The sequence below is a fragment of the Salvelinus namaycush genome, chromosome 16 (assembly GCF_016432855.1).
Source record: "Salvelinus namaycush isolate Seneca chromosome 16, SaNama_1.0, whole genome shotgun sequence".
NCBI classification, from domain to species: domain Eukaryota; kingdom Metazoa; phylum Chordata; class Actinopteri; order Salmoniformes; family Salmonidae; genus Salvelinus; species Salvelinus namaycush.
This window is the reverse complement of record NC_052322.1, coordinates 20,275,725-20,301,674: the sequence shown is the minus strand read 5'-3', so window position 1 is coordinate 20,301,674 and position 25,950 is coordinate 20,275,725. Positions and strand designations below refer to the sequence as shown.

The window sequence follows — 25,950 nt, the reverse complement described above, 5'->3', positions numbered from 1 at the left end:
AGGATCCGCCAGCGCCAGCCAGCCAGGATCCGCCAGCCAGTCCGGTGCTGCCCCTCAGTCCGGAGCTGCCCCTCATTCCGGTGTTGCCCTTCATTCCGGTGCTGCCCCTTAGTCCGGTGCTGCCCCTTAGTCCGGTGGGGTTAATTTGGAGGGTGGCCATTTGGAGGAGGCTACCAAAGCGGGTATTGACAATGGTGGAGTGGGGGCCACGTCCCGCACCCGAGCCGCCGCCATGATGGGGCCCACCCCGGACCCTCCCCTTTCTATTTCAGGTTGTGCGGTCGGAGTCCGCACCTTTGGGGGGGGGGGTACTGTCACGCCCTGGCCTTAGTATTCTTTGTTTTCTTTATGTTTTTTAGTTAGGTCAGGGTGTGACATGGGGAATGTATGTGTTTTTGTAGTGTCTAGTGTAGTTGTCTAGTTATGTCTATGGCTGCCTAGATTGGTTCTCAATTAGAGGCAGCTGTGGTTCATTGTCTCTGATTGAGAGCCATATTTAAGGCAGTCATAGGCATTGGGGTTTTGTGGGTAATTGTCTGTGTCTATGTTCTATGTTGCATGTGTGCACCTAGTTCATTTATATAGCTTCACGTTCGTCTATTTGTTGTTTTGTTTTGTTTTTCTTCTTAATAATAAAGAGAAGATGTATTTTTCACACGCTGCGCCTTGGTCCACTCTCTCACCCTTAGACAGCCGTGACAGTGAGAGAGAAGATAATGGAGCGAGAGACAGCCTTTGTCCTGTCGAGGCGAGAAAACGAAAGACCTACAACCTTAATCCTGCTACGACAACATTAATGTATGGTAGCTTTGCCCATAAAGAAAATTGAACTGCATTTGAGTTGAATGGTCAGAGGGGCAAATACAAAGAGAAGAGAGAGCAGTGAGATAATTAATCACATGGAATGGATAGTATACTGTGCTATCATTTACACCAGGGCTCTCCAACCCTGTTCCTGGAGAGCTACCGTCCTGTAGGTTTTCACTCCAATCCTCATCTAGCGCACCTGATTCTAATAATTAGCTGTTGACTGTGAATTTTCTGTTGATTTCTGGGAGTCTCTACTCCCTAAGCTGTTGATTTCTGGGAGTCTCTACTCCCTAAGTTGTTGATTTCTGGGAGTCTCTACTCCCTAAGTTGTTGATGTCTGGGAGTCTCTACTCCCTAAGTTGTTGATTTCTGGGAGTCTCTACTCCCTAAGTTGTTGATGTCTGGGAGTCTCTACTCCCTAAGTTGTTGATTTCTGGGAGTCTCTACTCCCTAAGTTGTTGATGTCTGGGAGTCTCTACTCCCTAAGTTGTTGATGTCTGGGAGTCTCTACTCCCTAAGTTGTTGATGTCTGGGAGTCTCTACTCCCTAAGTTGTTGATTTCTGGGAGTCTCATCTCCCTAAGTTGTTGATGTCTGGGAGTCTCTACTCCCTAAGTTGTTGATTTCTGGGAGTCTCATCTCCCTAAGTTGTTGATTTCTGGGAGTCTCTACTCCCTAAGTTGTTGATTTCTGGGAGTCTCATCTCCCTAAGTTGTTGATTTGTTGTGCTTGCAAGTTAGCTAGCAGCAGTTCTCAGCTGTTAGCAGTTTCTTACTGCCGATAAAAAAGGATGATTGCCATAATTTCTCCAAGTCAGTACTGAATTATTTTATGGAACAAAGCAAACAGCAAACCTTGTAAACAATTCATGGTAATTCATGGTAACCTTGTAAACATTTAATTTACACCTGGTGTTTATTTGAAACAGGGGTTTATTTGCTGAAATGTGTGCTGTTGCCTGGCTATTAAAAGGGACAGGTGGCTATTTGAGACTCGCCATTTAATTGAAGTTTTACACTATATAATTAGTGCCCTCTAGCTAATAGCTAATCAGGTGGGATGTTTTCCCCTTCACAGCCATAATGATTACACAAACTAGCTTCATTGTGCTCAGAGATTCTTGAAAGATGAGACAATCTACTTTTTTTCCCACAAATATTTTTCTTAATATTAACAACATTTGAAATATATATTTTGATAGACCAAGTATTAGCTATCACACCATGTAAAGGAACAACCTAATAATGATTTCATATTTTCAGAAAATGCAAAGTACTGGATTTATGTCAACTCCGTCAGACAAGATAAAAGGCATTTCATTTGTAAATTTATTGCCCAACAAGTGTTTAACCTTTTCAGGTGTGAGTTCCAAATATCTCTAACGGTTCCACCAGTGTGAGTTGTTTTTTGAACGCGATGTCAGAATGCGCTCATTGTTCCAAAATGTGATTGTTACCCAACAGGAAAGTTAACCGGCGGCGGCCCTCAAATGTTGTTGTTGCTACTTCTGTGACTGTCTGAACAATGCATCCAGAAATAAACTGCTCACATTGAGGACATTACGTTGTAAAGACTGTGTTTGTGCAAAATGTCCAGCTCAAACGCTGACTGTTGCGTCAATCGTAACTAGACATTCTAATGAAGTGTTCTAATCACATTGGTTTGAGCGTATGCTGCAGGGACCACTGTAAAACGATCACACCCGTGTGTTCGTACGCGTCAAAGGGTTAAAGGCCTTTATGGTTTCATTCTCACAATAGATTATTCAAATATGCAATACAAATCTTCAAACTTATTTTTGTTTTATTTTATTGTGCTATATAATGTTCCAGGGCAAATTTTGTTAGCATTTTGGTATGTTTTCTACATTCAGAACATAAAACAACATTTATAAAGCAAACATTAGATCAGATCTAGCCCACCAAACACGTCAATAGTTTAAGCATATGTTGCAGAACAGTGTCTCAAATATTTTTTATGAATATTGACAACAAAAAAATGATCTTAAGGGAGTTAGCCATCAGTGACGGAGTTGACAAGCCACTGACGGAGTTGACAAGCCACTGACGGAGTTGACAACAAATACTTAAAACAGACATATTTCTGCCTCTAAAAATAAAAGTTCAATATAAACATTTGTAAAATATAGAAAATGATTCACTTGAAAATCACCAATTAAAACATCACCATTCTATCAGAGCTTTCAGCAATCTGACGGAGTTGACGTTAGACAAAATTTTGACAGAGTTGACAAAAATTGAATTTGTATTCTTCATTCAAGTGGTATACAAAGTAGCAATTGTATTTTTCATCAGTTGCTTCATGACTCTAAAACCTAATTAAAATAAACATATTTGAACCAAAATTCATATTATATCTTAATCTATCAGGTAGATGGAGTTGACAGTTTATGGTTGTCACCATGGTGATTTGAATATTGTTTGTTTATTGTTTGTTTAATCTATCAAAAGTAGAGAACTTTCCAGACCATGAGTGGTCTTGTTGCAATAGATGTAATGAAGACAAGAAGAAGGGGTCCTTATGGTGTCGCTATCCCTGCTCATTCCTTATTCATTTAGGATTTTAGATAAATCTGACTGAGTTGACCAAATCCCCAGACACATTTTTTAGAAATCACAGTTTTAAGAGAAATATTCTTTAAAGTCAGAGAGGGCTATTGCAAGAAACTACAAATATCCTTTTTCATTTAATATTCATTATTGCCAGTTGTTGAATTTTAAACACTTTTTTGGAGGGTTTGAAATTGGGATCCCTTGCTCCGGATAAGGGCATTTACAGGTATAGAGCCGACGTGGAAATGAATAATATCGAAAATATTGATAAAATTCCAAAAACAAATTCCCCTAAATATAATTTGTAAGCTTAAATAACGCAACAAAATCCAAATTGGTTAACTATATATAAAAAAATGTCCCTGCTGGACAAGGATTGATCTAACTTTCAAGAATCTCTGTGCCTTTAACTAAATGTGATAGAGATGCAATGTACTGTGTAGGGTTACAGTAGCATTAAGACTATGAGTGTAAAGCAGTGTGTTATCATCAGAAGGTTATTCTGTGGGAGGCAAATGGAGCTGACAGGCTGATTTAGATAAGAGCACTGACACATATAAAACCCTGTGTGGCTTAGGTCCTAATAGCCCTGTGGCATGGGGCTTCACGCTGGATAATATCACTATCGATTCCATTGATTTTCATGAGGTGCAGCGAGTTCACATGCGATACCCACACACACACTAACAAATATTAATCAAATGCACTTGCACACTTGGGCAGCACCACACAAAATATTACACCCTATAACAAATATATAACACCTTGATACAGACAAGGATGCTCACACACACACACACACACACACACACACACACACACACACACACACACACACACACACACACACACACACACACACACACACACACACACACACACACACACACACACACACACACACACACACACACACGGAAGGAAGCAGCACAACACCCCAACTTTAGCATAATGATGATACACGTAGTGCATTACATGCTGTCATTGGACTGTTACTGTGTTTTCTGACCCCATAGTATCTGTAGTGCTGTTCAAAACACTAAATACATAACGAGCAGGGACTACTGGGGGTGGGGAGGTCTGTCTTTACGTGACAGAGACCTATGACTCAACATCATGACTCAGTGACTGTCATGCAGCCATCATAATATATTCAACATCCTACAGAACAGTATGGCCAATTGGGAAGCTTTTCTCTTCAAGCTGAAGGCCATCTTTTCACTGGGTGATGACATTTGTTAAGGGACACGATAAGGGATTTGGTATTAAAAGGTATGCTTCCTATTTTCTTCAGTAACTCCATTATAATACCTAACCATTCAAGAGAGGGGGGAAATTGGGAAAAGTGAAAGTCATCAATCCAACCAATTAGAAGACGTAATGTGGCAAGTGCTCTGCTACAAATCAATCAGTTCTCACCTTTCCTGTTCTCTACATCCTCTGAAGCGATGACAAATCCGAACCCCTCTCCTGGCTTCCTCCTCAGCTCCACATCAACCCCCCGGGGCACACGGTTCCGTCCCCCTCCCTCCTGCCCTGGTCCTGGGATCACCACCTCCCTGTCCCCCTCATCCTCCATGCCCTCGTTCAGCCAGTCTTTGGGTTCCATGGTGAGGGTGACTGGGACTGACTCCAGGAAACTGGTGCTCTGGACCAGAGAGGAGCGCACCATGGCCGGGGGAGGAGGGGTGGAGGAGGGACGGGGTAGGATCAGGACGTCCGCAGGGGGTGAAGGATTGTTGTCTGATGCCACGGGTGGAGGATGGGGGCAGAGAAGTGGTGAGGGGACTCTTTGCATAGAGTTGGGGGAGATGGAAGAACGGTGTGAACCTGAAGAAGAGAAATAACATCACTAAAGACAAAGGAATTCTTGAGAAATGTTTTGAGTCTCTATTCATCACTTGGGCTGAGAATATAGTCATAAATAAAATAAAACACTTGAGAACAAGTTTGCAGGAAACTAGCTCATGTTCTTACCTCTTCTGTGAACCAATAAGACCACTTCTCCTTGTTTGGTGTGTTCCTGGAGAACCTGTTGTACCTGGATGGAAAAGCATCACTTTATTATATCTGATCTAAATGTTCCTATACTTATTCTCCATCTCTTTCCTTATCTTCTTTCTCTGCTCTTTTCCCTCCTCAGTACCTGTGCAAAGCTGAGACTCTGGACGTCTGCTCCGTTGATCTTCATGATGGCATCCCCTGGCTGTAGGGAGGAGCACTGCCTCCTGTCCCAGACCCTCTTGACAAGGGCCAGCCTGCCCCCCTGTCCCCCGGCCGTCACACTGAAACCCATTCCCCCTCCACCCTCACACTGAGCCAGGGCCACTGGCACCAGCTCCCCTCCACCTCCAACCCCACCTCCCACCCCAAAGCCACTGCCCAGGCTCATCGCCCCGGGAGACGAGATGCTTATGGGGCTGCCGCTGCCGCTGGTATAGCCATGGAAGCCATTGAAGCTGAGGTGGGGGCTGTCAGGGGTGGGAGGGGGTCTCAGCAGGGAGGCCTGGGGCCTGATGAGGCGGGAGTACGCCCCTCCGCCAGGGGAGGACGAGAGACGGGGTGTCTCTGACTTGGGCATGGGAAGTCTGGACACAGGGAGAGTGGAGGAGGTGGACAGGGCGCTCTCAGACAGGTCACTCTTAGAGGTTCTGTAACGCAGGGGCTGAGGGGGGGTAGAGAGGGAGTTATTGTTGTGGTTACGGATCATGAATGCCCTGCAGAGAATGAAAAGAGAAAGAAAGATAGTCAGGGTTCTCCATGAGAGTAAATGACCTCTAAATGACATTGTTTGTGTGTGTGTGTGTATATATCAGTGTGTGTGTGTGTGTGTGTGTGTGTCTGCGTGTTCTACCATACCTGTGTGAGCCGATGGCTGAGACCACTTCGCTGTCACTCTGGCAGTTGTCAGAGGCCTGCAGGCGGGCGAGGCCCCTCAGTGAGCGGGGCGGGCGGACCGGGGGGGTGGTGGGAGTGATGCTACCACTGGATTGTCTGTATGAGGGTGGTGTAGGGGAGGTGGAGTCAGATAGGTAGCGACTGGATCGTCTGTACGATGGTGGGTCAGCGGAGTGAGAAAGATGACCGCTGGAGTGTCTGTAAGAGGATGGTGATTGGGTAGTTGTGGAGGTGGCATTCCCATTGGCATCTAGTCCTGGCCTCACTCCTGGACCCATATAACCCACGCCATGGTGGTGAGAAAGGACCCCGTTGAGATTATGATACTGGGTCTGGGTTGGGGCTGTGGATGGGCGGAGGAGGGGGAGGCGCTGGTGTGAGGGCTGGGGCTGGGTGGTGGTGGGTGGGAGGAAGGGGTCACAGATGTCGGTGAACCCAGGATGGGGCTGCTTGGGGCAGCCGTCGGGGTTGTAGAGCATGGGGTATCCCCTTCGGAGGACCATGTCCACACTGTGGCCCACAGGAACTGCCTTCAGCATCTCTACCACTTCTTTGTGGGACGTTCCCAGGACACAGACGCCATTGATGTAAACCAGGATATCTGCTGTATGGACAGATAGGAGAGGTTGAGAGGGAGGTCTGGTGAAGTTATACCATTGCATTAGTATACATTTCAAACCTACACTCTGTACTGTACTTTGCAAATAATTTGAAGGGACACAACAATGTACTGTAGTTCATAAATGGTATACTATCTTCGTATACTGTTGTGTACATGTGTTTTTGGGTGTGTGTAGTAGTATTTCATATTTTATTGGGATCCCCAATTAGCCGCTGTCTTGCTTCCTGGGCTCCAAACAGGAAACAAAAAGACAAATAAAATACATCATATAATATAAATAATACAACATAACACTACATAATACTACTGGTTGACAGAATGCCAAGAGTGTGCAAAGCTGTCATCAAATCAAAGGTTGGCTACTTTGAAGAATCTAAAATCTAAAATCTATTTTTGGTTGCTACATGATGTGTTACTTCATGGTTTTGATGTCTTCACTATTATTCTACAATGTAGAAAACAGTAAAATAAAGAAAAACCCTGGAATGAGTAGTGTCTAAACTTTTGACTGGTACTGTACGTGTGTTGATGCATTGGATGATAGATTATGGCATGCAAACCATTAGGATTAGGGATTGATTGAGATGTACTCTCTGTGAGAGATCACAGAAAAATCCCACTACTATAATCCATCTCCAGTCAGGAGAGAGAATGACAGAAAGAGAGCTTGAGGGAGAGGAGGGAGAGAGAATGACAGAAAGAGAGATTGAGGGAGAGGAGGGAGAGAGAAACGTATACATGCAGAACAAAAACTATTTCTAAGATTTCAAATCAAATCAAATGATATTGGTCACATACACATGGTTAGCGGATGTTACTGCGAGTGTAGCGAAATGTTTATAAAATTTTACCGAGTTACAATTCATATAAGGAAATAAATGCATTAGGCCCTAATCTATGGATTTCACATGACTGGGCACGGGCACAGTATTAGTTGGGCCTGGGAGGGCATTTACGAGGAACATGATATCAACATTGGCCCAGTTATGATACCGTAGGGAAGCGGAATCTAACATATCTCTAGAAAAGTCTGTTTTCTACTATCAAAGAAAGTTTTAAATGCATTTTTGCTGTTTCAAATCACATTCTCAATCCATTCACAACTTTACAACTTTGCATAAATGACAATCATCTCTGTATATTGTCCTGTCCCTCCGCTCCCTTCTTCCTCCTCTCCTACCTGTGTTGAGAGCTCCAGGTCCCCCTGGCGTGACACTGTAGACCTGGAGGAACTCCCTGGCTCTGCTGCCCCCCACGATGTTGAAACCAAACCCCCTGGGACCTTTAGAGAAGCGTGTGTGGATAGAGAAACCCCTCAGCTCCCCTGGCTCGTCTGTGAACCCTGGTACTGAGAAAGAGCGATGGAGGGATGGAAAGAGAGGGGGAAAAGATATAGAAAAGAGCGAGAAGGGCAAAGAAACACAGAGAGAGAGGCTTACAACAGGGAGGGATAAAGACAGAGAGGTTTTGTGCAATTGGAAGGTAAAGAGGAAATAAAGGTCACTATGAAGAGGTTGAGAGAACAACAGAGAGAGAGAGACAGAGAGAGGTTGCACTCTGTGTGTGTGAATGTGTAAACTGCTTAGAATGTGCCACTTAGAGCTGAGTTGAGAGATGCACAACACTGAAAATTCATGGCCAGATGGCACTTAGTGCAAAACGTTTAGAAATAAATAGACATGCAGGCAAAGTGTTTTTTCTGTCCTGTCATAATGTCCCACAGAGAAGATTCAAGCTCCTTGAAAGGAAACAAACTCTCTGGCTGATATGTATCGCCCCCTGCTGGTTACAACAGTAAACTGCAATCCACTCAACAGATTCAGACCAGCTTTACTCGTGATATTATGGCAGATGGGATTTCTCACTGCTATAATCAGCTATAATGGTCAAACGTTGACGTATTATTGTGTTATCTGTGAATCACATAACATAATTATGATAGTAGGTTGTCAGTGTCATGCCCAACACATGGCCTCTGTCAGACATAGCAGCTAGCAAAATGGCTCCCTGCCATTAGTTCCAGGTTCTGGCTTGCTGTTATCGGGTTAGGGCTTAATCACTACACAGTATCTAAATTCTACTAAAAGCTTATTTCATTTCATTTGACTCTATTAACAGGCTCACTGTGCCTATGGTCCTATGATCCTAGTCTAATTAATGTACAGACAGCATTATTAGGCAGTGCAACGGTTAAACCATCGTTTCTCAAACTCGGTCTTTGGGACCCCAAGGTGTGCACATGTTGGTTTTTGCCCTAACACTACACAGCTGATTCAAATCATCAAAGCAAAAACCAAAAGGTGCACACATTGGGGTCCTGAGGACCGAGTTTGGGAAACCCTGAGTTAAACGCTACAGCAGTATTTCCATGGGAGAGAGCTCACATGTATTTTTGTCAAGCGTTGTCTCTCTGTTGCTCTGTGCACGAGGATCCTGCCAGCTGGTCATCTTGGAGTTATGGCTGAAAGAGAGTGGCAGACAGGCCACCTCAAAGTCATCAATCAATCACCATGGTAATGCTATATAACAGTATTTACAAGTCAACACATTCAAAATTTAGAGGAAACTGATCCCGGACCAGTCAAAGAGAGCATCTATCCATATAGAATAGAATAGAATAGAATAGTCACTCACTCTATGTAGAAAGGCTCTCCTGAGTTGCTGTAGGCTACCTCCCAGTTTTTAGGCATCACTGCTCGCACCCTGGCACTGGTGCTCCCATGGCCGTTTTCCATGGCACTGCCATCCCCTCCAATGGACCCTCTGGACAAGGAGACGGGATGTGCATTGCTGATACCCACTAATCCACCTGGAGCGTCAATAAAGAGGACAGTGAAAATGATGTCACTGAAAACTTGTGTTTGACACATCTTACTATAGAAGTTCTCAGATAGCCTACACTCAGTGAAAATAGAACCATTGAATAACTTACTCTCTGAAATCATGGACATTGGCTACACTGAATGTAGTTTACAGCTTTAAATTCACATTTACAGATCCAGATACATTGAGTTAAGTGTTTCAAAAATCGCAAAAGGCAAGGCATGCACTGCTGTTCATTGACTACAGTTCAGTAACACTATGGTTCCCTCCAAGCTCGACACCAAGCTCAGAGCCCTGGGTCTGGTCACCCCCCACTGCAACTGGACTTCCTGACGGGCAGACCACAGGCTGTGAGGATTGGGAACAACACCTTCTCCAAACTGGTTCTTAACACAGGGGGCCCCCCAGGAGTGTGTCCTCAGTCCTCTGCTGTACTCCCTGTTCAAATTCAGCATGCCGCCCCGGGTCCTCTCCAAATACTACCGTTGCACCATCGAGAGCGATCTGACCGGTTGCATCATGGCCAGGTACGGGAATTGCTCCGTCCATGGCAGCAAGGCCCTCCAGCACGTGGTGAAGATGGCCCAGAACATGACTGGGACCATGCTCCCACCCATCCAAGACATCTACTTAAAACAGTTCCTGAGGAAGGCACACAGCATCATGAAGGACCCCACACATTAGCTGTTCTCTCCCTTACCGTTGGGCAGGCGGTATCGGAACATGAGATCTGATACCAACAGGCTCAGAGACAGTTTCTATCTACAAGCCATCAGACTGCTGAACACTTGAACTGGACTGACCACATGCTCTGATTCTCTTCACCTTAGCACAGATGCACTAACTCATGCACACACCCACGGAGACATACACACACAAACACATATATGCATTCATTCTACACACACGTCACAACTGCTGCTATCAGAATCTTATTGTACTGCTCAGTTTATACACTACCTCCCACGCCCCTCTTCCCCAAAACACGTGTAAATATTGTACTATAAATTGTGCCTTCCAGTATTATAATTATGCTCAAACGTTTATTCTATTCTACTGTCATTTACTTTATGTTCATATTCTTATTTTTTACTATTTGTTATTGTTGTTGCATTGTCGAGAAGGAACTTGCATATAAGCATTTAGTTGGACGATGTATACCATGCGTATCCCGTACATACGACTAATACAACTTGAAAACTATATGTAAACAGCTTTTCCCGACCCTCCTGTCCTTTAGAATGTGCTAGGCGTGGGAGGATGTGGCCTGCTGCACACCCAGAGCTGCAGTCAGAGCCAGCCCAGCAAGCGCTCTGTTCAGCACCACCCGACCTGGCGATAGATGACTCAGCAGCACAGGTCAGGACCATGGACAACTCCCTGCTCTCTGCCTGTTCCCTGCCTGCCACACAGCCTAGCCTGCCCGCGGTTAGCTAGACCCTCCTCTGGAGCAGGTCCAGCGATCGATGCAGCCACAGCCTCACAAAGAGCTAGGAGCATACTAATCATGCCCATCATTGATTAATTTGGCCATCAAAAACTCAGAGGTACAGAGGGACAAGGTGGTCTATACAGTTTACAGTAGCTGTTGGCCACCATACTTAGCTAAATAAAATGGAGGAAAACAAATCACACACTTTGGCAACTTAAAATCACAAAAAGGTTTTGAATTAAACATGATTTACTGCCACAACTGTCACTACTACTATTATAATTACTACTAATACAACTACTACTTATTACTATATGACTGTAGTAGATTGGTCACCCATATAGTCTTACAGGACAGTCTGTCTTTGGTAAACCTGCCTGACAGGCCAGAATCTTCCTCGCTGTTCTCCCCCTCCTCGGCTGCTTTCTCCAGGTTGCTAAGCGACTTGCTGCGTGTTCGGAAGTTCCGGAGCAGGTTGCGGTGTTCCTGGTAGGTGATGGGAGGACTCTCTGGACCAATGTGTACTGGCCGGGGGGTGCCGTAGTAGTTCCCTGGGAGAAAACAGGATGGGAGAGAGAGTGACGTATAAAGTGAGGTAATATGATATATTTGCATTGTTAGAAGCATATTGGTACTTTTGGCTTTTGGTCTTTGGTGGCAAGAATAAAAATACATAAACAAATAAAACAAATAATATTGTGAAAAGGATAAAAAGGACAAGAGGTAAAGCGATTTAATCTAGAGATGGAGATCCCAAACACACAGTTGAAATGGCTATCATTATATGAAATATAGAAAATACAGTCAATCCTAAATATTATGATGGTAGTGTTCCAGTGCAATGCATACATCACATAGATTTACCATCCAACCTAGGGATCAGTACAGTACAGTATACTTTTTCAATTATATCCTTCTGTTGTGGCAGCTGCAGTACAAATCAAATGACTTAAATCTATTCCTCCAGCTCCAGTACAGAGAAACATTAGGTTGCTGATGTACTCGTCAAGGTTATCCAACCATAGTGTAACTGTACTGCAGACTCGCTGATTCTCCGGATTGCTTTGCAGGAGCCGTACCGCCGTCAATGTCACATGTGAGGCAAAGTGAAGATGGCATTTATTGTGCCCATTAAACTCATATGAATTATGCATGCTAATCCGGGGTTGCTTTTTTAATCAGAGGAAGCAGTCCAACTTTAACCCTCCCCTGACTGGGGTGGGTTGTGCAGGTTGGAGCAACTGAGACCTGTTCAAGACCTGGTGTCATTAACTACATGGAAGTAATAAGGCTTCCTCTGAGAAATTGTTCTTATATCCCATTATATTAATGATATTCACCAGCCATGTGCCTGCCTGGTAAGGGACTGTGTGGACTGGTTTGTGGGTTAACCCTCTACCCCTATAGATAGACTAGCATGCTCTATCTGCAATATACAATATGCTACCTACAGTGTGTTGATCATGAAAGAATGTCTATGAAATGAAATGCAGTTGAAGTCAGAGGGAGATGACTTAGCGAGTAAATACCTCTCCTCTCCTCACCTTTGAACTTGCCGCTCTCCAGAAGAGCTCCTGACTCCTCCAAAGAGAAGAACTCTTCTATGGAGACAAAGTTGTAGTCCACACCTGAGATCTCCCCAGCATGGGGCAGTCTGGTCGTGCCTGGAGAGTGAGTCAAGAGAGAGTTACACATCCCAATCTGTCTCCACAGTTCACTGTTAGAACTTAATGCATTAGCATACCCCTCATGAAATGAAACAAAAAGTATTGAAACTGATACTGTATATAGCATGTGCAATTAGGATATGTACAGTCACATAATACATTGCAAGGACTCATTCTGTGTGCAATAATAGTGTTTAACATGATTTTTGAACAACTACCTCATATCTGTACGCCACACATACAATTATCTGTAAGCTCAGTCGATATTGAATATCCCTTTGAGCATGATGAAGTTATTAATTACACTTTGGATGGTGTATCAATACACCTAGTCACTACAAAGATAAAAAATACAGGTGTCCTTCCTAACTCAGTTCCCGGAGAGGAAGAGGACCACTCAGGGATTTCACCATGAGGCCAATGGTGCCTTTACCAGTTACAGAGTTGAATGGCTGTAATAGGAGAAAACTGAGAATGGATCAACAACATTGGAGTTACTCAACAATACTAACCTAATTGACAGTGTAAAGAAGGAAGCATGCACAGAATAAACTATTCCAAAACATGCATCCTGTTTGCAAATAAGGCACTAAAGTAAAACTGCAAAAAATGTGGCAAATTAACTTTATGTCCTGAATACAAAGTGTTATGTCTGGGGCATATCCAACACAACACATCACAGAGTACAACTCTTCATATTTTCAAGCATGGTGGTGGCTGCATCATGTTATGGGTATGTTTGTCACCTGCAATTTCGTTTTTTTAGGGATAAAAATAAACGTAATAGAGTTAAGCACAGGCAAAATCCTAGAGGAAAACCTGCTTGTCTGCTTTCCAACAGACACTGGGAGACAAATTCACCTTTCAGCAGGACAATAACCTAAAACACAAGGCCAAATATACACTGGAGTTGCTTAACAAAACAACATTGAATGTTCCTCAGTGGCTTAGTTACAGTTTTGACTTAAATTGGCTTGAAAATCTATGGAAAGCCTTTAAAATGGCTGACGATGATCAACAACCAACCTGACAGAGCTTGAAGAATTTTCATTTTCAATAAAATGTGCAAAAATGTCTAAAAACATGTTTTCACTTGTCAATGTGGGTTATTGTGTGTAGACAGGTGAGAGAGAAAAATGGTAAAAAAATTCCACAACAAAATGTGGAAAAAGTCAAGGGATGTGAATTCTTTCTGAAGGCACTGTATGTCTACAGCACTTCATATTCTTTCTTAGAGATGAAAGGAAGATACACATGTCAGATCATAATTTGATCACTCTGTTGTTGCTGAGAATTTTCCTGCACCACAGGATTAACAGAAATTCAGTGAAAACCCGCAATAACACACGGCTATATTAACAGTACTGCACTTTTCATGTAGCCTAATTTCGGCCAGCTAATAGCCTAACCACTGATCAAGCGCCATTACATCAGCAGAAAAGTGTGAATGGACTAAACTTGTTGCAGCAAAAAATTATATTGCTGCAACAAAACTGGTCAAATTAAGATCCAATATCTGTAGGTTGATTAGTAGCCTTTTACACTTGTACCAGGATACGGGTTGAAAATTGCAGATTTGGACAATGATAAGCGCCTACATTGGAACACAGTGGCCGTACAGTAACATGCTATACATGACCTCAGAGCTCAGGCTCTGCGCTTCACAGCTCTGTATGGGTTTTGACTGACAGACTTTCTGAACTTGAGCACCGCACATGACAAGAAATTGATCCCGCTAATTGGGCTAACTTTAGTATAAAAAAAACAAATCTGAGGGAAAGGCTGTAAATTAAGAGGACTCGTAAAATGAGACGTTGAGGATTATAATAAATACTGCTTTGATGTCATACAAGCAAGCCAAACACCCGTGAGTCAAAATGTGCACTTCACATTTCCATATCATAAAACTCATGTAATATACAGTGTCAACATTTATGATCACTATGTTAGATGTAGAGTTACAAGATGACATGGCGTTATACCCTGGGTTTAATAGCTACCATAGTTATGCATATGCTTTCCATATTTCTTCTGTAAGAAACATTTCAATTTATCCCCATCCATATATGCCAATTACCACGAGTGTAAGGGGTTAAATCAATTGCTTACTTGTTACATGTCAGCATGGGTGAAACTAGCTTGTAAACCTTCCAAAAAAAACCTAATCAGGCCTCAGTCTTAAATGAATCCCTTCCAAACAACAAGCTAAGGTCAAATTCCTGTCCTTCTCCTCCTCCTGGAGGAGCACATACTGTATCATGGCAGAGTGGGGCCAGTAGGAGGGAGTCAAACCCAGTTACTCCATAAAACATATGATTAATGCACTGCTGTCTCACCATCAGGGAAGGCACAGCACTCCACACTACAATGATAATGACAATGACACACAGACATACAACACTGCCTGCCTCTCCTCTTTATACCCTGTTAGAGCGAGGTAATACGTCCCAATTAGCAACAGAAGATGAGGACTCATTACCAATGCCCTCTGAGATATATATGACATGTCAGCAGGAGATAGCTGTGATTATTGACATATTCCTCCATGCGTCTCCCCTCAGGCCCCCCACTGATACCATGGGCCAGGGGAGAGAGGGAGGGAGAGGGAGAAAGAGTGAGAGCGATAGGAGGAGTTTTGGGAGTAGAGGGGTAATTAAGCAGAGCTTCTCATCAACACCAAGACACATCTGTCAGTCAAAGACAGAACAGGAGTCAGAACTTGTCATGATCAAACCCACAGTGGGCAAAACTGACTAGCCAACATCCCTACAGGCCAACATCACTACAGGCCAACATCACCACAGGCCAACATCACCACAGGCCAACATCACTACTTGCCAACATCACCACATGCCAACATCACTACAGGCCAACACCACCACAGGCCAACACCACCACAGGCCAACACCACCATAGGCCAACATCCCTACTTGCCAACATCACCACAGGCCAACATCACTACAGGCCAACATCACTACTGGCCAGCATCATCACAGGCCAACATCACTACAGGCCAACATCACTACAGGCCAACATCACTACTGGCCAACATCACTACAGGCCAACATCACTACAGGCCAACATCACTAAAGGCCAACATCACTACAGGCCAACATCACTACAGGCCAACATCACTACTGGCCAACATCACTACAGGCCAACATCACTACTGGCCAACATCACTACAGGCCAACATCACTACTGGCCAACATCACTACAGGCCAACATCACCACAGGCCAACATCACCACAGGCCAACATCACCACAGGCCAACATCACTACAGGCCAACATCACTACAGGCCAACATCACCACAGGCCAACATCACCACAGGCCAACATCACCACTGGCCAACATCACTACTGGCCAACATCACTACTGGCCAACATCACTACAGGCCAACATCACTACTGGCCAACATCACTACAGGCCAACATCACTACAGGCCAACATCACTACAGGCCAACATCACTACTGGCCAACATCACTACAGGCCAACATCACCACAGGCCAACATCACCACAGGCCAACATCACCACAGGCCAACATATACTAAATGGAAAATAATGTAAATAATACAACAGTTTTTATATGTTAGTAATTTAGAATTCATGGAGATCACTCCATTCTTTACTGGGGATGGTAAAGAATTCAGCTGTCCTTGTGTCTTTCCTGAAATTGACTCATCCTATGCAAAGTAAAGGGCAGATAGGAGAGACACATACAGTTTGATGCAACTAGACATATGTACAAATAGTTCCCAGAAGAGAGTATGTGGTATGTAGTTCCCAAATTAATTATGATAATGTTGTGTCTCTGTCTAATGACTGGATGCACCACAACAACCCACAGAGACATTAGGTAGCTGTCTACTGCCCGCCCTCCCCCGAGGCACGAACGCACATCTGCTTTTAATTCAATTCTACCTCTAAATTATTGATAAATGACTTGCATTTACTTAATTCTGTTTAGCGTTATATTTTTTCATGTCATGCTCTTATGAAGAGTCACTGTGTGTAAACATATTTCTTGCCAGGGGCAACATAATGCAGAGTAGAGTACACAGTATGTTTTAAATAGCGAGGGGACTGAGATACTTTCAAAGCAAAATGCACATCCATTATTTCTCAGGTCTTCTAAGAACAAAAGACAAATACAGTGAGGATATCCACACACTGACTTTGTTCAAATAGCAATTCACATTTTTCTTTTGCATATATTTCAAAATAAAATATTATAAACATGAACCACTTATTTAAAAAGGCAATACATCCAAAAAACATGAATATAATAGGACGCAACTTATCATCCACTGCTAACTGCCAGCTAAGCCATGGTTTGCCACCTCATCTTAAAAACATATTGATCTGAGACAGTAAAGCAGGCCTAGCAAAGTACATAAGAGGCTTTCAGAATGACTCCATTGATACACCATTCACCCCGTCTGTGATCTACAGTTGGTAACTAGCTTCATTTACCTCAATGCTTTTACATTTGTATAAATAACACATTTCATTCCCCCAATAGGTTGTTTGTGTCCTGGAATATTAGGAGGAGCATAGATGTATATCATGAAGTAATACAAGTGTCATTTGAGCTGACTTGCTCGTGTTTTTGCAAGTGGGCTAAACTAGGATTTCAACATTGTTACAGTGTTTGTCTATGTTGGTATAGAAGGGAGCGGGAGAGCAGCAGCATCTTACTGTGTCATCCATCTCCTGCAGATCAGAGGATTACACAGCCAGGGGATGAGCGTGCCGCCTCGCTGTCACTCCAACTTAGAGAGCCAGGCAGGAAGTTGTGTCACAAGTCTATCTCCACCCGGGTCTAGCAGCGCCAGGGCGGCTGTACACAAGGCTCTCTAATCCATAATCCATAAATGCTGGACATATTTATAGTACAGATGCTACAGACTAAAGATCAGACTGATCCATCACCTCCACCCCCATCTAATTACAAGCTGGATAAATGGAATTGTTATGTAAAAGGACTTTGGCTTGGAGAATGTGTTTGCCTCTTTTATGTGAATGTCCTGTATGTCTCAATGTTCAAAGCTCAAAGACACAGCATGTCTTGCTGTTTTCTTGCGAATTCTTGGGAGTTTTAACCTGCGCGTGTGTGTGTGTGAGAGACGTGGTGGAGAGGCTGACTGGTCTGGCAGACTGTTCCACATGACCTACTTCCTGGCTAAACAAGAGATTAGCGCCAAACTCCCCATCGCCGTGGGCTGGCCAGGCTATGGCCGGCCAGAGTGGTCTGTGGCCAGCCCGCCAGGCAGACTAATGACAGTTTAAGAGAGACAACATGACACAAGCCAAACCTATCAGACAGATATTACACCAGTCAGTGATATGACACCAAAATAAGAGCTTGACAGAAATCCACACCATAGTCCTCTCCAGTCCACTCTCACTGTGACATCACTCTGGCCCTTAGAGAGAGGATTGAGAGAGCAACCGATGCTCTATATACCCAGAAGTCTTTGCTTCAAATGTTTTAGACAACTTTAAAATCATTATCATTGAACAAAGTAATTGATGTTAACTATATAAATAGATGAAAACACATACAAAATAAAGAGAAAATTAATATGTAAACAAACAAGAAAGAGATAACAGACATGAACCTGTGAAATAGCATAAAATGAAGACAGAAAAAGCTACCGATACAAGCCGGGGGATTAACTGCCACACTGGATAAAGTTAACAGTGTAACAATACAGATAGTTGCCATGGAAATGTCCTAGGGAATATTCCTCTAGGTGCTTTCTCTCACCTAAACTTGACTTGTAATTGAATGTTTGACTGATGAAGCCAGGGTTGACAAATCACTTTTTAAATCCACTCAACACATGTCTATGTGCATATATTTACACACGGAGGTGGCAAAAACAGCTTTCCCGGCTCTGATTGTGATTGCACACCAATTAACACTGTTTTCATAGTGCCAGCCATGTAGGTCTACTCTAAATCTAAATGAATGTATTAGATAAGGAACTTGTTAACGTGTTTAAATGTTGAGATGTGATGTCCAGATATGTAATGAGCATAGAGACACTAATTCCTATTTCTATTATTAAAAAGTACTTACTAACCTATAATGGACTCACATGTTACAGCCTCTGGAACAGATACAGAGGTGCAGCTAAGGGGGACTCACAATTATAGCGTCCCAACGGATTTAGAGGGCATAGCTGCAAAGGACTTCAAGGGGACTTACAAGTTACAGCAACAGGGGTCAGTAACGGGCACAGTTAGAGGGAGAGGTATTGGGCACAGCGTCATGGGACTTACATGGCACTGCTCGGAGGTAGAGGTTCTCCCGGATGACCTGCTGAAGCTGGCTGTCCATGGAACCTGGAGTGAAGCACTTACTCAGATACAGCCTGAGGTCCTTACACAAGGCAGAGCCTGAGAGGCAGAGACAGGGAGAGAGAGAGAGAGGGAGACGGCGACAGACAGAGAGAACTTGCTAAAACAGCGCAACTGTCAAAAACTGACGAATTGTGTAAATATTTGTATACCCTGTCAAAAGGAGAGTGACAGCCCAAGCCAACATTCCCCAGACTGTATTGCTACAGTAGCTTTGATTTACCCCTATATCATTCCAACCCCCTCCTTCCCAATCCCTCCCTCTCTAATAAACACTACATCTCCTTCTTAACACCTTATCAGTCATCCCGAGTACATAATATATTATTTCCCGGCCTCTCATGCATAGCCTAATAACACAGAGGCGGTGTGGTGCTGTCACACAGCAGGCTGGGCTGTTGGCCCAGGCACTTATTTCACTCTCTGATCTATTCGTTTAATCTCAAGTGCTTTACGGCCTCTGATGACAAGTCACTTGGTGTTATGGATGGCCTGAGAGCATCTCCCTGCTCGTCACACTGACAGACGACCACCACGTCCACTCCTTCCCTGCCCCTGCTGCTACTGCTTCCCAACCCTCTGTCTCTGGTAAAGTGGCCTGTACTCTATGCTGGGCCCAGATGTGAGTGCAGATTGAATCCGCTGTGCTGCTATTAAAACGTCTCTGTAATAAAAATGTAATAGCACAGGTAGTCTCCTACACATGATCCGCCACATATGGTCAGTATGACGCGCAAGACCCGGGCCTGCAGCTTCCTGTGAGAAATAATGAGAGGCTTTTGTTGGCATTGTGAAACAGCTGTCCAGCATTGTGCTTTATGAATATAAAAAATACATCAGACTAATGTTGTCATATATACTGTAAGTAAAATGAACTGGAGTGCTTGCTTTCACAGAGCTATGTTGTTTTCACAGAAACAACAGAATGTACTAGACAAAAGCACATAGGATGTACATCCATGAACACTGCTTCACCACAACACGGCACATCACAATTAAGTAAGGTGTTGTCCTACACATCAGCTTTCAAGGTCATCATAGACAGGAATGATAGTGTTTGTCTGTCAAAACATGGACAGGGTTGGTACAAGCCCTTTAATCCTTGTGTGTCACACAGATATAATGAAGGGATCATTTGCCACACTTACTTAGTCTCATATCAGATCATTAGTGGTGTAAAGCCTGAAAACACTATGGTGTTCCTGACGGCCTGGACTGTGGAGGAGAAGGTGGAGGAGGAGGCAGAAGGAGGATGTGTAGAAGGTGGAGGAAGGGGAGGAAGAGGAGGAGCATGAGGGGGAGAAATGAGGAGGTGTAGGCCTACAGCACAGGCAGTACAGCAGCACATACAGCAGCACATTACAGCTCAGCCCATCCATCTCTGTTCAAAGTACATGCAGTCGGAATAGCCAGGTAGGGAGGTTCGCCTGACCGCCTGGCTCACAGAATGATAATGGATGTACCAGCGGCAGAGGGACCAGGATTAAAGGGCCCCATTTACAGTCCTGCTGGCGATTCAGCCATCAATCTACCCCAGCAAGGCCATGGGGAGCCACGGTCAGGTGACATAGTGCTGACATATTGCTCCGTTCAGACCTAACAAAGACATCCGTCACCCCACCCCCCTCTATAAATTCCAAGGCCCCTCCAGGGTGATAGACAACTGTATCGTCACATCGGCACAGCCCTTTCTGGACTCCTTGTCACATGTGTTATCGGGAATTTGAACACTTCCCTCTCTCCACACACTGTGTTTTAGGGACCGCCTGCAGTAGACGTCTGACTGCTGACATTTTTCATGCGATTCTACGTGTAAAATCAGTGCACACTCGGTTCACAAATTACGTTCAGAGGTGCTAAGTACTTTGGGCCAGCAAACTCTGGTGGTTTGACTGAGACTTACAGTTGTGTCAAGTTTGTTTTTCCCAGTATCAGTGATTATTGAGCTATGTTTGGATAACCACTTGGGATGCGTGTTATTCTATGAGTTGCCTAAGGGAGGCAGTGTGACTATTCACATAGTGTTATCATGTGAAGGAGAAGTTGGGGTTGACAACGATTTAAGAGATTGACGGATGAAGCAGCAGCATTCACAATGTGTCCCCAGACCAGTAAGTTACCATACCGAACCATACAGTACCTGGTGAGACCGTCTTGATGCGGATGGGATGGAGGCAGGAGTTAAGGACCCCCCGTACATCTCCTAGTGTCATCCCTAACACAGGGGTACCCCCAATCTCTAGGATGATGTCGCCCACTGTGAACCCGCCCCCGGGGGCTGCGGTGACGAATGGGAACTCTCCATAGTCAGCTCCGCCACCCACGGCCACCCCCAGTTCCCCAGAGGAACCAACCAGGGGGATGAAGCTCTCCTGGACCTTGGAGTGCCAGTGCAGCTTCCTCACGGCTGCCTTAGACATAGCAAAAGAGCTGAGGAGGGGAGAGAGAGGGAGAGCGAGAGAGCGAGCGAGAGAGGGTGTGAGACAGAAACAGGGAAGACAGTGTCACTGACACAATCGTGTTATTAAGGTGTGATTTCATGTCTCAGGATTTCATTAACCTGACGTTTCCCAAGGTACTGTTGAGAAAATGTAAAGAGCATAGCATATCTTCAATACAAAACAACTGCAGTAAAAGGACTGCACTGAGTTCAAGCACTCCCTCCTTTAGCACAGAGGACCTGCATGTGAAGCAGAATGACATGGAAACTGTGTGTGTGTTATACAAACACTGTGTACTTGACCGTGGGTCGAACTGAAATACAGTAAACAAACTGTCAAACGCTCAACTGTCACACTCAATACTGATGCTGCTTTACCTCAATGGAACACTTTTTCTATTGTATATACACAATATGCAACATAAACACACAAAACATACGGGTAGGTATATTCCCATCGTGGCAGTCTGATGGAAAGATCTAGTCTGTTGCCAGGGAGACCTCATAGGGTACTGTAAATGAATGCCTGTTACTGATATGGGTCATTCAATACAAACAGAAAAATCTGAAATAAATTGACAGTAAAATGTTGTTGTCTCAATTATATCTCATAAGAACTGCATTTACTGTAATGTACTTCTATAAAGCCTCTTTCCAGACATGAAGAATCATGATTATTCCATGTTCACTGAAACTCCTGCTGAGGAAACGTTTGCTTTCGAATCAGATATTGCAGCCTATGGAAATGAGTATGCAGTCAATGTATGCAGTCAACAGATGTGTTGCACTGGACATGTTGCACTGTAGGCTGTGTGAATTGCATGATTCACCACTATGTCTAGAATTCCAAAAGAACAGCATTGTAAGTTAAGTGTGATGCCTCTTCCAACAGTTGACTTTTAAAGGTCTTTGTTGAGAGCCAGTGAAGTGGCAGGTGGGCGGCTCAGTGAGAGAGGGCGGGTGCTCCTACACCGTGACTGAGAGAGAGTGCCTCGGTCTGACAGGATGGGAGCAGTACTGTCAGACTGTTACACAGGAGACACACGGATCTTAGAGACAAAGAGACGGTACACTTACCCAACACAGGGACGGATGGGGTAGGTGTATGGATGAAAGACTGAGACAGACAAAAATAAAGATCGATTTTAAGCGAGACACACGGTACTGAGGGACTGACATATAATGAAAGGCAAGGAGAACAAAAATGGTCATGTTTAAGCACTGTGTAATTATTTTTTGTCCTAATAATGAGTTATCTCTGTTATCACAGAAGGCTCCCTGTGTTGATGCCTTAACATGCGGTGACTTAGTGACCCAGGGATGGAGGGACAGGAAGGCTGGCTTTTAGTAGAGGAAGTGAGGATAGCAGAGTCTCCCCCCAGGCCCCCCTGCCCAGGGCCAGCACACCTAATGACGCTAATTTATGTAGTGTGAGGAAGGGACAGGCCTAATCACTTCCTCTTGACTGACTGGCTGGCTGATCAGCCATGTATCCTCTTCCATCTCCCCTGGCTGGTGGCGCCACAGCTGATAGGACGAGGGAGGGGGAGGAGAGAGGTGGGAGCGATAGAGGGGGATAGAGAGAGCGTGGGTGTGGGGAGAGGGGGAGAGAGGGAGAGAGAGTGAGAGAGAGAGCGAGAGATAGATAGAGAGAGAAAGAGAGGCACCACACAGCCTGGGGTTGGCAGTGGAGTCGCCGGTTTGACCTTGCAGGGCGACAGGAGCCAGAGCTTGGTTACAGTCTGGTCTGCTCTATGGGGGCCAATGAGTTCTGTTTTATTTGAAACATCTCATCACTATGCTTCTGTTCATCCAGAGCCAAGTGAGTCTGCAAATTGAAGTAATAAAAGAGCAAAGTCATGAGTAGGTACTGTTTCCAGAGAAAAAACATTGGTAGAAAATTATGCTTATTTCTTAATTGATCGCCAATTGTCCTCTCTGCACACTCCCTCTCTTTCTGTCCTGCTGTGAGACCTTCTGCAGCTGAACCTCCCAACCATACATCCTTCCACCCACACACAGAGTACACACAAACAAAGAGACCCCCAATCAATAAAACACATGCACCAAATACAGAATGAGCATGAAACAAGGCATACACAATCTAATACCATATGTAAGGGACAATGAACGAGGGGCTATGCTTTCTATGGAAAATAATTAACGACATGAAAAGTGTGTTCCACGACGTTGCAACACTCACTACGAGTTCCAAACTGCCTCTGGAAGCAACGTCAGCACAATAACTGTTCATCGGGAGCTTCATGAAATGGGTTTCCATGGCCAAGCAGCTACACACAAGCCTAAGATCACCATGCACAATGCCAAGCGTCGGCTGGTGTGGTGTAAAGCTCGCTACCATTGGACTCTGCAGCGTTGGAAACGCATTCTCTGGAGTGATGAATCACGCTTCACCATCTGGCAGTCCGACGGACGAATCTGGGTTTGGTGGATTCAAGGAGAACGCTACCTGCCCCAAGGCATAGTGCCAACTGTAAAGTTTGGTGGAAGAGGAATAATTGTCTGGGGCTGTTTGTCATGGCTTGGGCTAGGCCACTAGTTCCAGTGAAGGGAAATCTTAACGCTACAGCATACAATGACATTGCAGACAATTCTGTGCATCAAACTTTGTGACAACAGTTTGGGGAAGGCCCTTTCCTGTTTCAGCTTACAATGCCCCCATGCACAAAGTGAGGTCAATGCAGAAATGGTTTGTCGAGATCGGTGTGGAAGACCTTGACTGGCCTGCACAGAGCCCTGACCTTAATTAACCCCATCGAACACCTTTGGGATGAATTGGAACGTCGACTGCGAGCCAGGCCTAATCGCCCAACATCAGTGCCCGGGCTCACTAATGCTCTTGTGGCTGAATGGAAGCAAGTCCCCGCAGCAATGTTCCAACATCTAGTGGAAAGCCTTCCTAGAAGAGTGGAGGCTGTTATAGCAGCAAAGAGGGGACCAACTCAATATTAATGCCCATGATTTTGGAATGAGATGTTCGACGAGCAGGTGACCACATACTTTTGGTCATGTAGTGTAGATACAGTAGTTGCCGTGATAACCAAACAAACAGACTTGCTAGTTTAGCTAACCATCGGTCCAAGCTTGCCATTATGAAAATTGAATTCAACAATGCCAATGTTTTCAATTCAACTTTTGCTTACAAAAGAAGCTCAAACATATAACATGTAAGAATGAACTATAACCATTGAATTCTACTGTGCAAATATAACGTGTGTTATAGGGAATGCACACTCTAGAATGTCCTTCAAGGCAACCAGAAACAAATATTCAACAATGCCATGGTATAAGAAAACAATAACGCATGACAAATGATATTGGCATCGACATATGTGATCTTTTCATCTTTCTGAAAGCATTACCCTGACTCCATCATGTTTGAATTAAATGTAAGTACGTTTTGAGATCCCAAGCACTCTATCTAAAGATTTCTATCTTCTGAGCTATAAATGCATAAATGCTATTTTCTGATGTATTATCCTATCTGGTTCCCCCATGTTTGGGTTTTGCATGGCTCTGCCTCTGGCTGTGGTAAGATTTACAAGAGATGCCCGCTGTGGTGTGGTGTTCATAGCTGCTGTCTTGATCTCTGTAGCTTCAGGGACAACAGTGTCAGCTCTGGTGAGGCGGAGTCCTCTGAGTCCTGTTCTCTCACACAGAGACAGCCAGTCAACACAGCATAGTTCCCTAGACTTTGTCTCTAGTGCTGTGTGATTGTACTGAAATGTCCTTCTTTCAACTGGTTGAACATTTTAACATTTGAATATTTAAAGAAAGAAAAAATGTGTGTATCTGTCCTGAATTCAATATAACATACAGTTAGGAAAACCTGACCGTTAAAAGATGGTTCAACAACACATTGCTAAATTTGCAAGACACAAGAGCTGTCAAAAGAAATCACACTTCAACTTCCGTAGAGAATCCTTTGGTAAGTCGATAACTCTCTGAAAGACACGTATTACAAATAAAAACAGCAATACTTCAGACTGCAATTGAATGGCTTGAAAGAGGAGAACACAATATACAGATTCAAGGATATCTAGCACTATAAAAAGCACCCAGTATTGAAAATGCTGGCCTTTAGCAGAGGGAAGAGCTGACCAATACATATCCTATTTCCCAGACTTCCTCCTCCCAGTGATCTGTTCTGCCATCTTGTCTTTCAGAGGAAATTTCATACCAGTCCGTCCTGACAGAGACCTTAACGTATTCATCTCCCCGTGGAAGCTATTCTTGGAGGTCAATCTTCATTCCTATCTGATCGTTATTCTTTAATTATGAAAGTATGAATAGCT

The 25,950-nt window shown here is 44.1% G+C and overlaps 1 protein-coding gene across 1 annotated transcript in view; it reads right to left on the bottom strand.

Moving 5' to 3' along the window:
* LOC120061554 (membrane-associated guanylate kinase, WW and PDZ domain-containing protein 2-like) overlaps positions 1–21,615 on the bottom strand; it is a 36,317-nt gene extending 14,702 nt beyond the window's left edge. The window contains exons 1-9 of the mRNA XM_039011469.1: positions 21,335–21,615; positions 19,117–19,233; positions 12,702–12,821; positions 11,508–11,708; positions 8,083–8,250; positions 6,242–6,884; positions 5,529–6,099; positions 5,360–5,423; positions 4,802–5,212 (exon numbers count right to left, since the gene is read on the bottom strand). Coding sequence (XP_038867397.1) covers positions 4,802–5,212; positions 5,360–5,423; positions 5,529–6,099; positions 6,242–6,884; positions 8,083–8,250; positions 11,508–11,708; positions 12,702–12,821; positions 19,117–19,233; positions 21,335–21,614 — 2,575 coding nt within the window. The 5' untranslated portion in view covers position 21,615. The remainder of the gene's footprint in view (positions 1–4,801; positions 5,213–5,359; positions 5,424–5,528; positions 6,100–6,241; positions 6,885–8,082; positions 8,251–11,507; positions 11,709–12,701; positions 12,822–19,116; positions 19,234–21,334) is intronic.
* Between the last annotated feature and the right edge of the window lie 4,335 nt (positions 21,616–25,950).